We start from the raw sequence: 22,074 nt of genomic DNA on the forward strand, positions 1-22,074 counted from the left end.
CATTTCTATGTAATAGCAAAGCCAAGAGTCAATAATAGAAGGGAAATTCTATTTCAAATAACTATGAAATGTGTAAAATGCCTGAGGATCAGTCTACCAAAGCAGAAAAAAGCCTTGTATAGATTCAATTACAAGGTGCTCCTAAAGAAATAAAGAGCAACTTTGACTAGGCTATGCCAATATAATAAAAATTAAAGTACCACCAAAGTTAACTTATATTTTTAATGCTATACAGATCAAATTATGAAAGTGATATTTTATAGAACTTGGTAAAATAGCACTTCATTTGGAAACAACAGAAGATCTGGAATATCCAGGGAGATGCTGAAAAGGGTTAGGGGCAAAGGAGGAATAGCAAGCACTTCCAGACCTCAAATGGTATTATAAAGTAACAGTCATTAAAACCATCTGGTAATGGTTAAAAAATAGAGAGGTAGATTGTTAAATAGGCTAGACAAGGGAGAATTAGAAACAAAGAAATTCAATAGACCAGAAAACAAATTACTTAGGAAAGAACTCTATTTGATTAAAAGTACTGGGAAAACTGAAAAACAGTCTGGCAGAAAATAGGCTTAGAACAGCATCATACACCACATTCCATAATACGTCCTAAATGGATACATAACATGAATTTTAGAGATCATACTTTAACAAAATTAAAGAGGGGCAGCTAGGTGGCACAGTGGATAGAGCACCGGCCCTGGAGTCAGGAGTACCTGAGTTCAAATCCGTCCTCGGACACTTAACACTCACTAGCTGTTTGACCCTGGGCAACTCACTTAACCCCAATTGCCTCACCAAAAAAAAAAAAAAAATTAAAAGAGAACCAAATCATATACCTGTCACAGTTATGGGTATGAGATATATTCTGAACCAAACAAGGGACAAAGACAATTACAAAAGATAAAATAGATAACTTTGATTACATGAAAACTGAAAAGCTTCTGTATATACAAAATTAATTTAACTAGGCCAAGAAGGGAAGCAGTCACATGGAAAATAAACATGGTATTAAATTTATCTGAAAGAATTTCTCTAACTAAATTTTTCTTATATGTAGATATTCAAGTGATATAAATAATTAACACACACACACACAGCCAAAAAACATTCCCTGATAAATAAGTGGTCAGAGGATATGAACAAATTCTTCAAAAGAAGAATTGCAAACTAGAAACAACAAAAGAGTTCCAAATCAATAACAAGAAAAACACCAATCAAAAGAACCCCAAGGTTTTACCTCACACCTTGCAAATTGGCAAAAATGAAAAAGATGGGAATATTCAGTATAGAAGAGGTTGTGGGAAGATAGGTACACTGATACATTGTTGGTAGAACTGTGAATGAGTACAACCATGTTGAAAAGCTATTTGGAATTATGCAAATAAAGTAACTAAAATGCCCATACCCTTTGACCCAGAGATTCCATTACTATGATTTTACCCAAAAGCAACTGTAACGATTGGAATGACGCCACCTGCTGGAGACTTACTGTAGGAAAGCTCCAACATGAGGATAGGGCCTCTGAGGGCAGGACCATGCAGCTTTCTTTGGCGTCAGGAAATGACATTGGCTTTGTGGGAGGAAGAAGGGGGAGACTGGCACTCTGTCTTGCTCTCTTTTCTCAGGACTCTGGTGGAGAAGGCAGCTGGAAATGCACTCTCCCTTTAATAGATATATGAATCTAGGTCTTTCTCTTCTCTTCACCAAATTCTTATTCTTCTTATTAAATGCTTAAAAGTCTAACTCTTGCTAAAGCTTATAATTTATTGGCGACCACTCATTGGATATTTTAGACAGTATAGCTAGAATTTTAGCCCTTACACAGCCATTGATAAGAAGTCACCATATACACCAAAATAGGTATTGCAGCACTTTTTGTGATAGCAGAGAATAAGAAAAAAATATGATTTGCCCATCAATTGGGGGATGCTGTGATACAAAACAAATTGTGGTCCTTGACTATAATCTAATATTTTTTGCTCTAAGAAATGGCGAATACAGAGAAGTATGGAAAGACTTACATGAACTGATGGGCAGTGAATAAGAAGAGCCAAGAATACAATATGCACAGTATAACAATATATATAAAACAATGTAAAAGCAAAGAAAAACCACATGCAAAAACCCAACCATTTGTGTGGTGAAATTACAAAGAGCAGTGGTTCAAAAGAAGACATTTGAGGAGACACTTCTACCTTAGCGCTTTGCAGAGGCACAAGAATTGAACATTACACATATTTTTAGACTTTTTAGATGTGTTGATCATTGATTTTTTAAAAAATTATCCTTAAAAAATACTATTTGTTGTATGAGATGGATCCCTGAGAGATTGGGAGGGATGGTACTGGGGGAAATTGTGGTGGTATTAAGAAAAAAAAGAAATCAATAAAAATTTATTTTCAAAAGGTGGCGCAGTGGATAGAGCACCGGCCCTGGAGTCAGGAGGACCTGAGTTCAAATCCAGCCTCAGACACTTAACACTTACTAGCTGCGTGACCCTGGGCAAGTCACTTAACCCCAATTGCCTCACTAAAAAAAAAAGTTAAAAAAAAGGTCATTGGTAACTTTGAAGCAAGAAGGTACAGTTGAGTGGTGAAAGTCAAGGGCAGATTGGTGATTTTAGAATGAAGAATAGTGTTTTGTGTGGGACATTTAGAACCTAATATTGTCTATTCCTGCTTTGTAGAAACCATCCTGATGTTCACAAATACAGTGTTGAGACAGTACAGTGGTATCCTCATGATACTGGCATGTTCACTTCAAGCTCATTTGATAAAACTCTGAAAATATGGGACACAAACACATTACAAGTAAGTATATTTAAATAATCAAAGGATGAAGGATAATTCAATCCTTGGTCTATTTGCTAATATTGGTAGCAAGGTTGATAGTTGTGACAACATTGTAAACTAAAATAGTCTATTAGACATAATCAAGAGAGTGAACGTTCATGTTATCTTTTGGGGAAATTACTTTATTCATCTTTATTGCCGATTTTTAAAAGAAAAGAAAGTGTTGGTCCTAGTATTTATGTATAGACAGATATATTCATTTAAATCTATCATATTATGGCTAATAGTCTCATCTTCTTTAAAAACAGGCAAGAGGGACAGCTAGGTGGTGCAGTGGATAGAACACCAGCCCTGGAGTTAGGAAGACCTGAGTTCAAATCCAGCCTCAGACACTTGACATGTACTTTGGCCCAAGACCCACCTCTCACACATACTTGCTCTAGGCAACTCTAAATTATAGAGAAGCAACTCTCTAACTTATACTATAATTTGCAGAGAAGGTGCTTATATGCACTGGTAGAAATTCTTCACCTGAAAGTTTCTGCTAACCAGTAAAAATTTGTAAATGCATGCACGTGTGTATGTACTCGTACATCCATTTGGCCCACCCTTACTTCCTCTTGCCTATAGGATGTTCTATCGTTACCTCAAACTCAACATGTCCAAAACTCATACATTCTCATTTCCCAATTTTCCTATTTCTATGTATAGTTCTTAATCATTTTCAGTTGGAATTCTTTCCAAAGATTTAATTCTTCTTTCTCCTTTATTCCCTAAAGCTAGTCATTTACAAAGTCTTATAAATTCTGACCTCAAAAATAGGCTTCATTCATTTCTTCTTCATTACTGTTGTCATCATCCTAAATGAGGCCCTCATTTCCTCATACCAACAAAGCTTCCTAACTGCTTTCCCTGTTTCTGTTAACTCTCCCTATAGTTTGTCCCCACTACCACCAGATTAATCTTCCTAAAACCCTGGCTTCATCAGTTTACTTTTTTGTTGAAAAATTGCCTTTTTCATCATCATTTACAAGAGGAATTTCTCAGTCTGGTATTTTATGCTTACATTGATATTGATAATAGCTCACATTTCTTTTCTTTTTTTTTTTCTTTTCTGTAGGGCAATGAGGGTTAAGTGACTTGCTCAGGGTCACACAGCTAGAAAGTGTAAAGTATCTGAGGCCGGATTTGAACTCAGGTCCTCCAGAATCCAGGGCCAGTGCTTTATACACTGTGCCACCTAGCTGCCCCCAATAATAACTCACATTTCTACAACATGTTACAGTATACTAAAGTTCTACTCTAGTACTTCATTGTGGTATGCAGGTGACCCTAGTCTCCCTAGAGCTACTAGTAGAGCACAACTCCAGGTACTACCAAGCTTGGAAGGCTTTTAATAGAAGATTGGGGATGGATTATATGCATATTATCCAAGGACCAGCCTGGATAAGTACAGTAGGACTCCATCACCAGGTTAGCCACAGGGTAATGAATTTTTTGACCATTAAATTCTTGAAGACCATCTATTGAGGAGCTGTGATCTGTATCAGTGAAGATGTAACAAAATTATAGATGCTTGAAATATCAAAGTATTTACAGTTTGCATAGAATTTTCTTACATATTATATTATTTGATCCTCACCTATAAAAGATCACCTTGACTCTGTAAAGTAATTGGTGTAAATATTATCAGTGCAGGCGTGAAGTTCTTAGAGATGAAATGACCTACCCAACCTCATACAGCTAGTTAAATGGCAACTCCATAACTTCACTTCTCCTCCAGTCCAGCTTCATTTCCTGATATTTCAAAGTATGAAACATCTGCTACCGTCTAGGTTGATCTCCTAAAACTTTTTTTTTTAATATTGGCCATGTCTTTTTCTTCCTTTTTTCCTTTTTTAGTAATACATTTTTCTTTATAGTTTTGAGTTCCAATTTTTATCCCTCCTTCCCTCCCTTCCTGCCCCTCCCAGAGGTGGTAAGCAATCAGTTATGGGTTATACATGTGCAGTTATGTAAAACATTCCTCTATTAGTCATTTTGTACAAGAAAACTTGAATAAAATAAAAAATATGAAAGAAAGTGAAAAATAGCATGTTTCAGTCTGTGTTCAATCAATATCAGTTCTTTCTTTGGAGGTAGATAGTATGTTTCATCAATAGTACTTTAGGATTGTCTTGGATCGTTGTATTGTTGAGAATAGTTAAGTCATTCACAGTTCTTCATCAAACAATATTGCTGTCTCTTTGCACATCTTTCTCTTGATTCTGTTCACTTCATTACACATCAGTTCATACAAGTCTTTCCAGGCCTTTCTGAAATCATCCTGCTTGTCATTTCTTAGAGTACAGTAACATTCCATCATCATCATATATCACAGATTGTTTAGCTGTTCCCCAATTGATGGGCATTCCTTTGATTTCCAGTTCTTTATCACCACAAAAAGAGCGGCTATAAATATTTTTGTACAAATAGGTCTTTTTTCTTTTTGGAGATGTCTTTGGGATATAAACCTAGCATCCTACTACCTTCTAAACATTGCAGGACCGTTATGGGCTGTAAGTCTTTTCATGCTGCCTCAGGTCTTAGAATGCCCTTCCATTATCTAAATTCAAGCATTAATTGATGGTCCTTTTTCCTCCCTGAAATTTTCTAACCTACAGTGGTCTCCCTTTTCTAGGAATTTCTGCTGTTTTTACCACCTACTTATATATTATTTGCCTTGTTAAATGATTTTTACAATCTGTCTAACTAAATGACTGCTCTACACTCTATTTCTCACAGCACCTAGCACAGTTTTAGACACAAAGTAGGTTAATAATTACTCATTGGAAAAATAAATACTATTGATCAATGCAAAAATATGCATCTAAATTACTAGTCAACATTATAGTAATATGACCTTTGTTAATTAAAATTCTAAACTTTTGGAAAATGTGTGGTACTTTGTTAGATAAGCAAACAACTTTATAGCTCAAAATTAAATAATACTTGATCATTTCATTCATTTGACCTGGGTCATATTTGAATCGACTTAAGTAGCAAGGAAAATGATTTAGAAATGTGCTGAGACCCAAAAATAAATATCAATTTTCCTTTTCAGTTTGCTACTGCTAGTGATTTAAAGAACTATTTTTTGATGATGGATTATAATCTTGTGTGGGTGTCTAGAGGGTTAGATAACTAGATTTTTGGCAAACCTGACCATTTTCTCAAAAATGTTTTTAGAACTAGAATTTCTATAAAAACAATAATTCTATAAAAATCATTAAAATCCTATAGGAAAATTTTCTATAAAATAAGGAAACATGCTATTCAAATATTGTTTGAAGCAGTATTTTCTTATAATTTTATCTTAAAAGATTTATATCTAATATATGTTAGCCATTAGCTTATTAGGTGTTACCCTTGGATTATGCATCATTATTTTGCTTTGATTTTCTTAATTTATAATGTTTTCTAATAAGGAATAAAATTAGGAGGTTTCTATTAAGAAGTCTTACTGCCACCTTAAGGTTGGAAAAGGTAACTTGTTTTTCGATCAAGAAATGAAAGTGTGTACATTACTTTTATTTTCTTCTTTCCTAGTACCGAATATTACTTTGAATACTTTTCTGCGTGTAGAAACTCAATTTTAAAAATACATTGTTTATGTAATAAGAAAAAAAAACTTGTCTCTAATTTTGGGCACTAAAAGCATAATTTACTTTGCTAAATTAAATTTCAAGAAAAAACTTTAAAAATATTTGTTAGATAATTTTTAAAATTTGCTTTTTTCTACTTTTAGAGTATTTTTTGTATTTGTTTAAAATGTCATTGAAAATGAAGGCAAGGGGCAACTAGGTGGCACAGTGGATAAAGCACCAACCCTGGAATCAGGAGTACCTGAGTTCAAATCCAGCCTCAGACACTTGACACTTACTAGCTGTGTGACCCTGGGCAAGTCACTTAACCCCAAATGCCTCACTAAAAAACAAACAAACAAAAAAAAAGAAAATGAAGGCAAAGCAATTTATGTTTATATAACTTCCCTCTTCTCCCTCACTCCTTTTTACACTTCCCAAGAATACTCTTCCAGCCAGCTCAATATTATGTCTAAAAGTGGCACTTACAGGATGTTTCATAATTTTTTTCCATGACATGAATCTCACAAGGATAATGCTGTGCCCCATCATCCCTAATTTCCATTTATAGACTATTAGAGTTTTACCATATGTGAATTTATCTAAGTCCTTCAAAAATGCATAATTAGAATCTCTAACTTACCCTACAAACAAGTTCTTCCCCACAGTTATTTTTATACTAACAATTTAAGGAGAAGATAATTTTATAGGACCATATGATCCATTTTTTAGGTTTTCTTCGAGTTTTACAATATAATATTATTATCCAACATGCTTTTTATAAAGTATTTTGCTTATTCTGCATTTAAACACCAGTCCAAAAAGTGTGCATTTCCATATATAAAGTTGAGTCTAAAAAGAGGATTGCATATGAAATCATGAACCTATTCCATGCAGCTTACTCTTTTTTAAAGTATGAATTAAATTTAAATTCTTTTACAACTGCCCTATTCGTCTGTGCTTCCTTCTATTCTCTTTTGTTCGTTTTTTTTAAGGACCCCATTTTTTCTTCTTGAGGGGTACATCACTCTTGTTAGCCTTCATAATCCATTTACCTCCATTTAAAAAGGGGGGGAAACCCTTGTAATAAATAAGCATAGTCATACAAAACAAATCCACCCAATGGCCTTATAAAAAAAAAAAAGATGTCTCTGTACCTTGAATCCATTGCAAGGTGGCTAACATTTATCATAGACCTTCTGATACCATTGTTGTCATTGCTATAATAATTTCTGAAGTCTCATTTTTCTTTCTTTAAAATATTGTAAAAAAAATTAAAATAAAATATTGGTCTAATTATATATTCTGTTTTTCACTTTATTCTGTATCAGTTCACATTAAATCCACCCTTTAAAAGTGATGTTTCTAAAAAAAAGGAAAAAAAAGTGAAGTTTCTTTTGTCTATATCCTCTTCTCCACCTTCACGTACACCCTATCTTTGCCTCTTTACCTGTTGTTTGATATATTTCTGTACTAATCATGTGTGAATGTGCGCTCATTGTGGTCAACCTTCTTTTGGTTCATATGAAAGTAAAATTCATACTCTTCTCCTGTTATGAAAAATATGATTAGTTCCATACTTTTTTTCCTCTCTATAGTAGTTAATTCCTTTTACTCTCCTTTTTCTTTGAACCTTTCTTAAAACTATTAGAATAGAACCAGTACACCCCAAGTTCTCTGTCTTATTTAAGTCCCTCGATGTCATTTGAAGACATTAAGGTTATGAAAAATAGTGGTTTTAGAATGTTAGCACTTCATTATAGTGTAGCCCTCTTCCAATTACTCAAATAAATTTATGTTTCTATATTTCTCATGACTCTTGGTTGGTTTTTCAAAGTTTCTAATCAGATCTTTTATTTTTTCATCAAGAATGCTTCAAACTCCTTCTATTAAAGGTCTATTTTCCCCCCATTGGTATTTTACTCAGCTTTATTCTTGGTTACAAGCCTATATCTTTTGCAATTTGTAATATCATATATCAATATTTTCTCATTTATAGTAATTGCTGCTAGGTCTTACATGATCCTGATGGAAGTTCAATGGTATTTGAATTCCTTCTTCACCCTTTGCAGTATTTTTTTTTAATGTGGAAACTAAGGGTTTGGGCTATGACATTCCTGGGACTTTTCTTTGGGGCATTTCTTTCAAGAAGTGCTTAGTTGTTTTTTTCTGTTTCACTTTACCTTCTGGTACTAAGAAATCTGGACAGTTTTCATTTATGATTTCTTAAAAACCAGTGGCTATGCTTGCTTTTTTTAATCATGATTCTCAAAGTATCCAATAATTCTTAAATTCTCTCTTCTTGAGATTTTTCCTATTCTAGTTATTTTTGATAGAAGGTGTCTTACATGTGCTTCTAATTTTCAGTCTTTTGATATTGTTCTAATATTTCTTGCTGTCACATGGAAATGCTGATTTCTTATTGGTCTACTCTAATTTTCAAGAAGTCTATTACTTGGGTAACATTTGCCACCTTTCTTCTCTAAGTTACTTAATCATCTTTTAATTCTCTCCTCCAAAGCTTTCATTATTTTTTTTCATTATCTTGCTTCCTTTTAGCTATTCATATGGTCTTTGGGGAAAATTCATTTAACTCTCTTATAGGTTGGATTTTTAAGTATGTCTGCTAATTACCAATGAGGTATGTCTATACTAAGAGCACTATTGGGTTTTAGGACCCCCTGGAACTTGAGGTTCAGAGTAATGGATCTTTAGCACGATCTATGTCTTTTCATGATATAATACCATAAATCTTTGCATCTTAAGCCTTAATTGGTCACTGCTACACCCAGTGTGTCCACTGTGAGTTTCTGACCATTCTGAGGCTTTCTTATGAAAACCCTCCACTCTTGCTAAATCTGGGTACAGAGTTATGCAGGATACAAGTGTCTGGGATTCATCTCTGGTCAGCTCACAAGCTTCAGTTTTATATGCTTATGGTGGCACTGACATTTCTGACAGAACCTCATTGCCTTTAGGCTTCTGGCTGAAATTTTATATAGTCTCATATGGGTGAAGTCACTTAGTCTAATTTCTCACTAAATTTCTTACTCATTATTCAGTCTGGTGCAAATATTTGGGTTTTTGGTGGGATGAGTGTGTGGGAACTGAGCTGTCTGCTTCCGTTCTTACAGCCATCTTAACTAAAAGTACCCTAGTACTTTCACAAAGATATATTGCTTGTACTGAAATTCTTGACATATCAAAATTGTATTTTGTTATAGAAAAGTTATTTCACACATTAAAAAAGAGAAGCCAAAAGTATTGGAAATCTGTTTGAATTTGTACTAAAAAACATAAAAACATAACTATATTGTTTATTCATTTGTAAATGATCAGATAGTTTCTAAGATAAGTAGGAAGGAAATGTGTTTTTATTATGATTTTAATCAGAACTTAAACTTTATAAATATTGTCTTTTGATTATCAGCCTGCAGATGTATTTCATTTTGAGGGAACAGTCTATAGTCATCATATGTCTCCAGTTGCCACCAAACACTGTTTGATAGCAGGTGTGTATATAACTATAATTAAATCAATATATTTTTCCTAAATCAGAAATTTATTTTTTTACATCCAGCATGTTTAGGTAAGTTTAGTTCAAGTAAAAATAGTAGGGTTTTTTGGTTGGTTTGGTTTTAAGAATTTATATGGCATTTACCCACCTCCTAACAAAGAGGTGAAGGACTCAAGATGCAGAATGAGACATAATACTTGTAGACATGATCATTATGGTAAATAGTTTTTATTTGACTATGCATATTTGTTACAAGAATTTTTTCTTTTTTTTTCATTGTTGGGGGGAAGAGAAAATAAATTGTTAATTGACAAAATAAAAAGAATACAGCATATAATTTAAGTATTTCATTTAAAAAACTGAATGAATTTTACTATTACCCCAGTTCTTTCAGAGGATTAATTATCATGTCATTTGTATACTTTGTGAATTCCCAGACTGGGTTAGATCTAACATTTTAATAAACAGAAAATACTAATAATTTGGCTTCACTGACTCTAAGATTATGAATTGCAAAACTGATTCTGATTTGCCCTGGTGGGGGAGACTTGACTCAATGGGAGTTCCCTGTACCAATTAAATCACACATCTGACCTCCTTCTCTACCAAAATCAACTCTGTGAAAACCCTTTTATATTCCGAAAGTTTAAGTAATTTGAGAATTTTCTCTTCCTCCAGGAAAATGTTTTTATTTCCTTTAGAGACCATGACTTGTTTTAAATGGGTCAGCATGAAAAGGAAGACTTTTTTCATCTCAGTTAGTATCTTACTAATATATAAAAGTATATCATTTATATAGTTAAACCATTCTACTAAGAATTGTTGGAACTAAACCACATTTTCTTTGTTCCCATTTAAAAAGTGTGAATTGTCAACTTAGGACTATTGCTTCCTTGCTGTTTTTTTTTTCCTTCTTTATTTCATGAAAAAGCTGTTGTGTTAAAGGATTTTTATTTTTATTGTTGCAGTTGGTACTAAAGGCCCCAAAGTACAACTTTGTGACTTAAAGTCTGGATCCTGTTCCCACATTCTACAGGGTATGTTTCAATTTGGAACATAAATGTTAAACAATAACTACTTTGAGTAAACGGTTCAGTGTAAAGACACATTGCTAACAATGTATTCTTTGTCAGTGACATGACTGATGTATTTTGTGCTAGCTGTTAAAACTAAACGGGGGAGAAAAGCTCCTTCTGCGCATTGTTCTGGTGTTACTGAATCTGAGAAAAGGCATGTTAAATGTCCAAGGGCCAAACTCCTTAGAAAATACAAGCTCTACCTCTTATACCCTAGTTTCTTTTGACAGTTTTTGCTTGATTGAAATATCTAAATCCAAAATGATAATGGTTGGTGAATCTGTAAAAATTACAACATTCCGCCTACATTGTCAACTTCTGTTGTAATATTCAGAAGCATCTTTCTTCCTCTCTGAAAGTACTGCTAAGATATTAAAAGGCATGTTTAGATAATAGGATTATGAAAACTTTTATTAGACTGATAAAATATAACAATTAAAACTGGGAACATCCCCTTTTTTTCATTTCAGCTATTTGGAATTGTATTAACATGAATATTAACATGAATTAACAAATAAGGAATTTGAGGAAGGAAATATTCAATTTTATTCCACTATGTAAAACCTGACACCCTTCCTTCCTACCCAAAGCTTCAATGCTTCTATTTAACATTTCTTTGAATTAATTAAAATAAAACATCATCAAGAAAATTTGCTGGAAGATCATTTTTTTTTTCAAATTTCATGAACTTGTTAATACAAGACAGACAAATGGCGTCCCTAAGTAGTTCACTCAGGGGGAAAAGTGATTTGATTAACAGTGCCAGAATCAATCAGTATTGACTTCAGATTTTAAAATATTCTGCTATCATTTTTAGAAATATATAGTTCTTAAGGCTTTCTAGAAAAATGTTTTTAAAAGATGCTTACCCTTTTTTTTCATTACTATACATGTATAACCTTTATCAAATTGATTGCCTTCTCAGTGATTGGAGAAGTAGGATGGAGAATTTGGAACTCAAAATTGTAAAAAAAAAAAAAAAGGGGGGGGGGGCTAAAGTTGTTTTCATATGGAATTTTTAAAATAAAATTTTAAAGTTTTTTAAAAGATGCTTGCTCTGAGGGGATAGCTATGTGGTACAGTGGATAAAGCACCAGCCCTGGATTCAGGAGGACCTGAGTTCAAATCCAGCCTCAGACACTTGACACTTACCAGCTGTGTGACCCTGGGCAAGTCACTTAACCCTCATTTCCTTGGGCCCCCCCCCCCAAAAAAAGATGCTTGCCCTTGAACTAGATAATATATTTTAAAAATTAATTATATTAATAGAAATTCTGTTTCCTTACCTGTAACACAAAGAGGTCAGACTAGTTTTCCTCTAAGGCTCCTTCCACCCTCAAATCTATAATCCTAACTTTGTGAATATATAAAAAAAAGGCCTTTACTCATTTTGGAGATAGTTGTTGTCTGTAGTAAATTAAGTTATCTTAAAGGTGTTGTGTACATTAATAATTAGATCTATGCTAACAACTTTGTCCTTAAAAAAAAAACTCAACCACTTGTTTTGGTTATTGTTTTTTGAGGGGTTTGGGTTTTTTTTTTTTTTTGTAGGACAATGAGGGTTAAGTGACTTGCCCAGGGTCACACAGCTTGTAAGTGTCAAGTGTCTCAGGCTGGATTTGAACTCAGGTCCTGAATCCAGGGTTGGTGCTTTATCCACTGCACCACCTAGCTGCCCCATGGTTATTCTTCCCAAATCAAAACCAGTCATTGCATGATAAATGCCAGGTATTCTAATATTTGCCCACTGTGGACCCAGATTTGTATTTTTATATAAATCTCAATTATTAATGTAATAAAATGCCAACTTTTTAAGCTATTTCACATTTGATTTTTACTCTTCCCTTAGACTCATGCAGATTATTCCTTTATCCCTTAATTTTTAAAAGACCTCACAAAGCTTTTTATATTCTTATATTTTTAGGTCACAGACAGGAAATATTAGCAGTTGCCTGGTCCCCACGTTATGAATATATCTTGGCAACAGCAAGGTAAAATGGATTTTAATTTTTGTTTAAAAGCTAGAACAGTAATCACTAATCAGAATTTTGGAAGAACTGCATTTATATAGTTTAAGTGTTTTGACTTCTTTTGGTGTAATTCTCTTGTTAGAAAATGGACTAGGAAGGCATGCTGAATTGTAGGTATAGGCATGTCACACTGAGATAAGCTTTGGTCCACAGTATTGCTAACCCAGCTAATCTTCTTATGAGTTTCCCTTTTTCACATAGTGAGATGAGCAAGAAAATATAGGTAGATGAATGTCAGTTTGTTAAGTCTACTGGCAAAATAATTCATCTTTGCATGGGTACATAATTTTATTTATTGAATACAGTAATGTTTGTCCCTTAGAAAGCAAATTTAAAGGGGGCAGTTAGGTGGCACAGTGGATAAAGCATCAGCCCTAGATTCAGGAGGACCTGAGTTCAAATATGGCCTCAGACACTTGACACGTATTAGCTGTGTGACCCTGGATAAGTCACTTAACCCTCATTGCCCTGCCCAAAAAAAAAGGGGGGGAAAGAAAACAAGTGTCATTCATTGTATCACTTTATACTTGCTAGACTTATCTATTGTGACTTGAATTTTGTAAGAAAACAAAAGTGAGACTTTTCTCCTAATGGTTGTGCATGTGTGTTTAGGCAACTGCAGTATGTTATAAGATGGCTCTTTCCAGAACTGAATTTTTAGAAATTTCCTGATTCTGCTTCAGATCTTCTAAATAACCTCATACATTTAAAATTTGCTAAATACAATAAGGCCCCAGTTCAGTATCCAAATCCTCCAGTTATTTATTATCTAAAGGACTACAAGATTTTGTGTTGTCATGTCAGGCTTACACTTCAGGAGAATTGGTCTCCAAAAATAGGAACTCGAACAAATGATAATCAAAGGGACCTGGAGAAGTCCAGTGGATTTATGTTTTGTTTTGTTTTGTTCTGTTCTGTTTTGTTTTGTTTTGTTTTGTTTTGTTTCCCCAGTCAATAGGTAGGGCATAGAGAAGAGTTAGATAGTCCTTGGAACTTCATCTTCCCTGCATTTAAATGTGCAAAAAAGAAACAAAAGAAGTAGTGACCTAGCATTCCACAAGCCTTTCTGCTTTTATCATCTGTGGCAGGTTTGGGCAGGTAGGTGGCGCAGTGGATAGAGTGTCAGGCCTGGAGTCAGGAAGACTCATCTTCCTGAATTTTGCCTGACCTCAGATACCTACTAGCTGTACACGTCCTTTAACCCTTGTACACGTCCCTTAACCCTGTTTGCTTCAGTTTCCTCATCTGTAAAATGAGCTAGAGAAAGAAATAGCAAACAACTGTAATATCTTTACCAAGACAATCCCAAATGGGGTTTCAAAGAGTCGGACACCACTGAAATGACTGAACAATAAGCAACAGTTGTTCCACTGGAGCTATAAAAGATTACATTTGGTCCCAGATTCTTGAGTAACCACTTAATTACAGATAAAATGTATCTCTCACTCAGTATTCAGAACAGTTGTGGTTTTGAATTTGACTTTTGATTTAGAGCACCAAACCTGGGTTCAAGAAGAGCTGGATTCACATCCCTCCTCAAATTGTGAACTAGCTGAGTGACCTTGTATAAGTCACCCTCACCAAGCCTCATTTTCATAATTTGTAAATGAGGGTAATACCGCCTATTTTGTCTGCCTTGTGAGGTTGTTGTAAGAATCGAGTTAATATATTTTAAGCATTTTGTAACCCTTAAAGCACTATCTACCACACATATCAACTATTATTATTATTTATAAAATAGCACTTAGAGTGTTTCCATTTTTACTCCGTACTTCCCTCATGATGATGCTAGAAGATAGGTAGTATAAGTACTACTATCCCCCTTTTAAAATGTCAAAACTAAATCTCAAAGAAGTTAAAGGATTTTCCTAGTCACACAGTTTATCAATCTACATAATTGTAAGGACCAAGTTCCAACCCAGGCCCCCTCATTCCAGACCTAGTACTCTGTGTATACAATATGCTGTTGCCACATTCCCACATCGTTATTTACATTATTTTTTTAACCTTCTGAAGTTTAAAAAAAAAAGTCAGAAGTGATCTGATAGGCTGTCAGTGAAAACGATTGATCGAGTTTAGAGGTATTAAAACAGAGCTAATCTTATAGTTTAGAAAATCTTTTAAAATTGCTATCATGTGTCTTGCCAGGCTGTCTTTATAAACCATCTTCTCGAATGATTTTATTTTGTGAATTTACATGAGATTGAATTGCACAGAATTTGCAAACCAGCCTACTTTGTCAGGCCCTGAAATTGTACTGAATTGTCTTAAATAATCATTTCAATTAGATTGCTAAGCAATAATAATTAATATATTGATAAAGGAAGGTTTTATTTTTAGCTTTCACTTAATAAATTGTGTGAAAAATGAAAAGCCAGACTTATCTATGGTCTCTGTAGTGTAACAAAAGTGTCATTTCCCAGATTCTGCCATGGTTTGTAGTTAGGTACTTTAAAGAGCTACATTAATTTGGGGATCACATTTAAATTGCTGCTTTTCCCAAAATTGCAAGTGTCATCTAGAAATAGCTACTTACAAGTGTCTCACACCTAAAAGTATAATTTTATTCTTAATTTAACCATATCTGTAGTATATTTATTTAGGAGTTTGGGAGCCACATACCAGTAGGACCACTAGGATGAACAGGTTGGAAAGGCAAAGGGGAAAGAAGGCAAGGAAGGAAACCAGTAATATACTATGAACCTCACTGATGTGACAGAGCTAGAATGGAAGCAAATGAGATATCTCAAGTTTACATTCAAGCATATCATATGTAAACAAATTAAGCTCAACAGCATTTTTCACTCCAGCCATCCATCTTGTGGAGGTTTTTCACTTATCGCAAATCTGATGCAGAGAATGTTGGGAAGATCAAAGCAAATCTGTTTGTGCTCCTTTCCCCCTGACTATCTACAGTTCTAGAAAAAAAGAGAGGAAAGGGGGTCTGCTTTTAGTGGAAAATTCTCAAGTTTCTTTCACAGCCCCTACAATTGTTTTGATTGTTCTAGTTGCCAAAGGCAGCTAAATCTTAAAAAAATGTCTACTCAAGGAGGAAAAATCAGTACCACGAGACTGAAGGTCAGAATTCCAGAAATGTCGTCAGCCCAAATAATACCTTAATTTTTGATAGGTCCGTAGTTCATGACTTTTATTCACCGGTCCTCTTGGTATGTACAATAAATTAATAGATTTCTTTGAAATTTTTGACATTTGCATTATATCATTGTCATCAATTTTGATAAAATTGAATAATTTAATGGTATGTTTTTTACCCTTGTGGTTAAACATTACTAACATACCTGTAGAAGAATTCTTATTTTGCAAATAGTATTCTTCCAAAATGTTGATTATATTGTATTTTTTCTAAATTTGCCTCAAATATAAAAAAATCAAAATATTAAGATTTGAAATTAAATTGGATGGGTATGCCCACATACTATATAGTCAAGCATCAGTGTACATCTTTAAACAATAATCTTAAACTGAATATAAGGAATTAGGTAACTATAATGCCCCTTTCCCCTAGAAACTATTGTCTGTCATAGGTAGCAGTGAGCTTGAGAGATTCACTCTGATCCAAATCTGGATCTTTATCATTCCAGAAGATTTTACTTCTCTGGATGCCACAAGCATTTTATATCCCTGCCAGGGAGGGCAGGAGAAAACTACAGGCATTACCAAACTGATCTTTTTTGTTTGTATGTTTTTGTTTTTGGTGAGGCAGTTGGGGTTAAGTGACTTGCCCAGGGTCACACAGCTAGTAAGTGTCAAGTGTCTGAGGCTGGATTTGAACTCAGGTCCTCCTGAATCCAGGGCTGGTGCTCTATCCACTGCGCCACCTAGCTGCCCCCAAACTGATCTTTGAACAGATTAGAATCCCAAAACCTATCCCAGTTTAGAAACAAAACTGAATTGGAAGTGGGAAAAGTATTTGTTATTCATCGCATTCTTATAGATTCATGGTGAATTGTGCAAAGAATCCAGGTTATAGGCAAATAAACATTATAATTCAGGCTTCTTTACATTTTTGACACATAAACAACCTACTAAGTCTTCCTGCACTTAGTAAAAAAGACACAAACCCAGTGGGAGGAAGGATCCAGCATATGTCCTTCTGGGTTCTGATTCCATACAATACCAGCATCTTCAGATAATAAATTAGAATCTTCAGCAAACACACAGATTGATATTTGTTAACAAAGTCTTGTCTTCCTTCTTTAGGCATATAGTCAATGACCTGAAAAAGAATAAAAACAAGTGTTTAATTTCTAGATCATCAAATCTGTCACCTGTAAGCCCTTGAGACAAGTAATTTTGGTATACTAAGTTGAGTGAAATTACATTTGCTTTTACTAATCTTACTCTTGTCTTTTTTAAAGAAAAAAATGCCACATATATGATAGCTTGGATGCTTAAGTCAAATGAAATTTTATCTGCTTCATAGTCTAGACGGTATTTGAATAACAAGTAGTCAGAGAAATGTAGTTAGAAAATTGCTAAGGAGCAAACTACAAGCCTGTCTAGTCCTTGGGGGGGAGAGAGATGCTCATGTAATTAAAAATAACTGTGTAAAAGCAGCAGATGTTGAGTTGTGTCCTTGTAAACTAAAAAGGAAAGGTTATTTTCTTAGCTTTTTTTTCCACTATTTTTAATGCTAATGTTGCATATTGAACATCTGCCGAACAGGCAAAGGTACAACAACCCAAATGTACTGACACATTTGTGCAAATGTAATGATCCTTGCTGTGATGACTGACGAGCAGGGGGAGGGGCAGAGTCTCTGGCCTGGGTCTGAATCATTGTAACACTTCTTTCTTCTCAGTGCTGACAGTAAAGTAAAATTGTGGGATATTAGGAGAGCATCAGGATGCCTGATTACTCTCGATCAGCACAATGGGGAGAAGTCAAAAGCATCTTCTGAAGCAGGTAATGAAGAGACTGTATTAATGCACAAATAAGACAGTTGTGCTAGTTTTTTTAAATCTTGAAGCTTTCTTGCGGGGCAGCCAGGTGGCACAGTGGATAGAGCACCAGCCCTGGAGTCAGGAGTACCTGAGTTCAAATCCGGCCTCAGACACTTAACACTTACTAGCTGTGTGACCCTGGGCAAGTCACTTAACCCCAATTGCCTCACTAAAAAAAAAAAGAAAAAAGAAAATCTTGAAGCTTTCTTGAAACAGTAAAAATATTGGTATGTTAAACTTCATATTTTATAGATGGGAAAAAAAGGAAATCCGTCTGAAATCCCGGATCAGTTTGTGCAAAGCTTAGTTAAATCACTTGTTCAATGAGCAATATGACAACTAATTGCTTCTGAATTTTGAATTATAGAAACAGCTCTGAACCAATTTGTCCTATTCTTTTTTCCTTTGGCCACTATTATAATAGTCTTGGGTAAGTGTACTTAAGAAATGCAAATGTAGAGAGTACCTCTTAGGAAGCCCACTGTAAAGTAAAGAAATAGCAGGATTTGATATTCATTGTGTCAGCATAAAAAGTGCAGGATGTGCTGAATATGAATCAGCAGGAAACCAGGTGACAAAGTACATCAGTTGCATTTTTATAGTTGTATTTTGATTGTAATTTCAAATGTGATTGAGAATTGACTGGAAATTAATTATTTGATTAAATGGCAAAATCACATGCTACCTCTAGAAACATTTTCAAAAAGAAAAGTAGAATCACATTATTCAGGGAACAGTACTATCACAGGACAAAGCCATATGTTTGAAGTCATGTTACTTTTAAGACTAGAAGAGCTGTCCTTTTGATAAAACATTTATGCTTTCCATCACATTTTATGTATCATAATATTGGCTGATTTTCATTAAATATGACCATCATGCTTAGAAATGGAAACATTGAAGGGAGAGAAAATTAAGTGGTTTTCACTACTCTCCAAAAAGAAGCTTGATATAGCAAAGCATTTGATAAACCTTACTCTCTGAACAAGTCCAGTTCTACTGGATTTAACATCTTTTTTTGCTTTCTTAATTTTCCCTGTTTTTTCCTTTAACATTTTTATGTATCATAAATCTAGTTCACATCCAAATGAAAATCAAAGCATTGTTTATTGATAGTTGCTTTTATTGACTTCAACTTGTTTCTACAGCAGTGCATTTTAATATGCCTAAATAATGTTAAAAATTGAACACATAATATATGTGTGTGTATATATATATATATATATATATGTATATGTATATAGATATAACCTATATCAGATTACCTGCTGTCCAGGGGAGGGGAGAGGGAGGGGAGGGAGAGAGAAAAATCTGAAATTGTAAAGCTTGTATAAACAAAAGTTGAGAACTATCTTTACATGTAACGGAAAAAATAAAATACCTTATATGTAAAAAATAAAATAAAATAAATTTTTTTTAAAAAATTGAATATATATATATATATATGGACTCTTTTTTTCTAGGATTGATGAATCTGTACTAAAAACTGAACTGTTTTTATTTTTCATGGTAGCAAACACAGCCCATAATGGAAGAGTTAATGGCCTGTGCTTTACAAGGGATGGGCTTCACCTTCTGACTACTGGAACGGATGATCGAATGAGGCTCTGGAATAGTTCCAATGGAGAAAACACACTAGTAAGATATCTGATGGAGTTTGAAATGGAGTTGAGGATGTTCAGTTGAAAAATAGCTCAATAAAAAAAAAAGAAAAAAAGAAAATAGCTCAATAGTGTACACTTTAGGTCTTTTAAATTTACCCATGTAACTTGCCATTGAACCACAGCTATTTTTCTTATCTAAAATAAAGTAAATATAAACATTTTGTAGTAAGTGCACCATCTGGTGACAGATACTGAATTCTCAAAGCAACCAAGCAGTTATTTTTAATAAAAATTTAATACTCTAGCAAATTCATATCATGCCTTATGTGTTTTTAAGGTTACAGAATGGATTTGATTAAAAAGAAAAAGAAAGAAGTGGATTTCTGGATGGCAACTAATTAGAAATATCTTCTTATGGAAGTGCTTTATTTTTTTCTTGGCTAAAAATCTTACCATCCTTGTGTACATTTTAGTACCTTCCAAAATAGTCTTATAAAGTTTTGTCCTTGGTGCTAACCCAGAAGTCTTCCAAGCCATTTTATAGGAGTTAATATTAATCTCATTATCCCTTTGTTTTAGCATCTGTACTGGCTAACTACTCCCTTCCAGATGCTTCTAATGTCATTGTAATAATCATTATTACTATTGATTTTACTGGGGAAAGGCCAAAGTCATTTAGGTCTAGATTATGGTAGAGCACATTATTCCCTTTATATTCTCTCAAGAGAGTCTGACTCAGTTAAACCACAGATTATAAATTCAGAAACCAAATTCTAATTCTGTCTCTATTACTTTGCACTATGACCCTGAGAAGGATTCAATTTGCTCTTCTCATCTAGAAAGGCAACATAGGAGAATGGCATGTGTATCAAAGCATGTAAAATAATAAGCACAATGAATAAATATAATACATAAATAAATTATTTTAAGATTATAGTACATATAGCTACCTAAAGTCATCATAATATTGATGTCTAATCATATCCTCAGAGCACTGATGCTCCACAGAGTAACACAATTATTTGTCCTTTTTTTTTCACGTAGGTATACGTTGACCTAAAATTCAGTTGCCCTATCTTGATAACCTGTCCTCGATATTCTATGATTCTGTTCATTTCTTGTTTATTAGATCAAGTTATTATCATTCTCTACTCTGTGCTTATCAGACCATATCTAAACTGTCATGTTCAGATATGGATATCATATTCTAAGGGGGATGTTAGCCAACTAAATAACCTTTCTTTCATGGACAGCAAGAATTCTGAGGCAGCAGAAAACTTTCTTACAAAGGAACTGTTAAAAGCATCACAAGGGAGTTAGTGTGCAAAGAGAAGGACAAGGGGAGACATGAAAGCTCCTTCTTTAGTTTATGAAGGGCTTTTGTGTAGAAGATAGAAGAGGGAATCAAGAGAAAACTGGGGCCAATGAGTAGACATTTATAAAGAGACAAATTTAAGTGTGACCAAAAAAAAACCACAACAAAAAGCTTCTGAACACCTAGACCAGTGATAAAGTTAACGGCCTTTTATCACTGAACATCCCTGATTGTGTTTAGGTAGAGGCTTAACCTAAGTGATGGGACAGAGCTGGAGTGAATGCAACACCTTAGAAGTGATGCTTGAATGGGAAGTTGTACCAGATAATGTCTAGGATACCTGGGTGAGGACCCAGAAGAGAAAGTGCCCATCTGCAGTAAAAGAGGAAATTTCCCCACCTGGGAATTCCCTTACCAGTGAAATCATAAGCCAAGTTGTTGAATCTGTTTCAGTTGTGTCTGACCCTTTGTGACCCCAGTCTACACTCCCTAAAATTAATAAGAACTACATTCCCATTTATATTCTTCAATTTTCATCTACATATCTGACTAATAATGTTGGGAAGGATTAGGGCTGGAAAAAAGGTCTTTATTTTTGGCCATCTGGATTTGATCACTAATAACCTTTGAAAGATCAGTTTCGATGTAATACTGGACATAAATGAGGAAACAGGCCTCAAGTGAAGACTTCTCCTCCTCTTTCCCTCCCCACCCCAAAAAAGTTAGGCCACGAAAGAGAGGAGAACCGAGAAATATAAGAGAGGTATCTTGAGGCTCATAGTTGTACAATTATATATATTTATATGTATATATAGATAGATAGATATATAGATATAGATAGATATAGATATATAGATATATAGATATCCTTTTAATCACCAGGGGAAAGCAGTGTTACTTTTTCTGCCATCCCTTTTCTACACATGTAAGCTGAACTTGATGTTGGCAAGTAGACAGAGCAAAAAATATATGATGAACAGTAGACCAAGATTCAATGGACTTGCTCTCCAGACCCTCTTAATTTCAAATATTTATGTGCTACAGTAGCCATTTTTGAAGAATAATAATCCCATTTGAGTACAGGTCTAAGGTTAGTACATTGATTCTGAATCCCATTATTTTCTGTAAGAAAATTTACAGTCTTTTTTTA

At 34.2% G+C, this 22,074-nt stretch overlaps 1 protein-coding gene across 1 annotated transcript in view; it reads left to right on the forward strand.

Moving 5' to 3' along the window:
- Positions 1–22,074, forward strand: part of ERCC8 (ERCC excision repair 8, CSA ubiquitin ligase complex subunit) — a 65,756-nt gene that overhangs the window by 20,329 nt on the left and 23,353 nt on the right. Inside the window, exons 4-9 of the mRNA XM_043978897.1 lie at positions 2,690–2,813; positions 9,849–9,930; positions 10,904–10,972; positions 12,936–13,002; positions 17,864–17,967; positions 19,519–19,643. Of these exons, the coding sequence (XP_043834832.1) occupies positions 2,690–2,813; positions 9,849–9,930; positions 10,904–10,972; positions 12,936–13,002; positions 17,864–17,967; positions 19,519–19,643 (571 nt within the window). The remainder of the gene's footprint in view (positions 1–2,689; positions 2,814–9,848; positions 9,931–10,903; positions 10,973–12,935; positions 13,003–17,863; positions 17,968–19,518; positions 19,644–22,074) is intronic.

This window comes from Dromiciops gliroides, chromosome 1 (genome assembly GCF_019393635.1).
Source record: "Dromiciops gliroides isolate mDroGli1 chromosome 1, mDroGli1.pri, whole genome shotgun sequence".
NCBI classification, from domain to species: domain Eukaryota; kingdom Metazoa; phylum Chordata; class Mammalia; order Microbiotheria; family Microbiotheriidae; genus Dromiciops; species Dromiciops gliroides.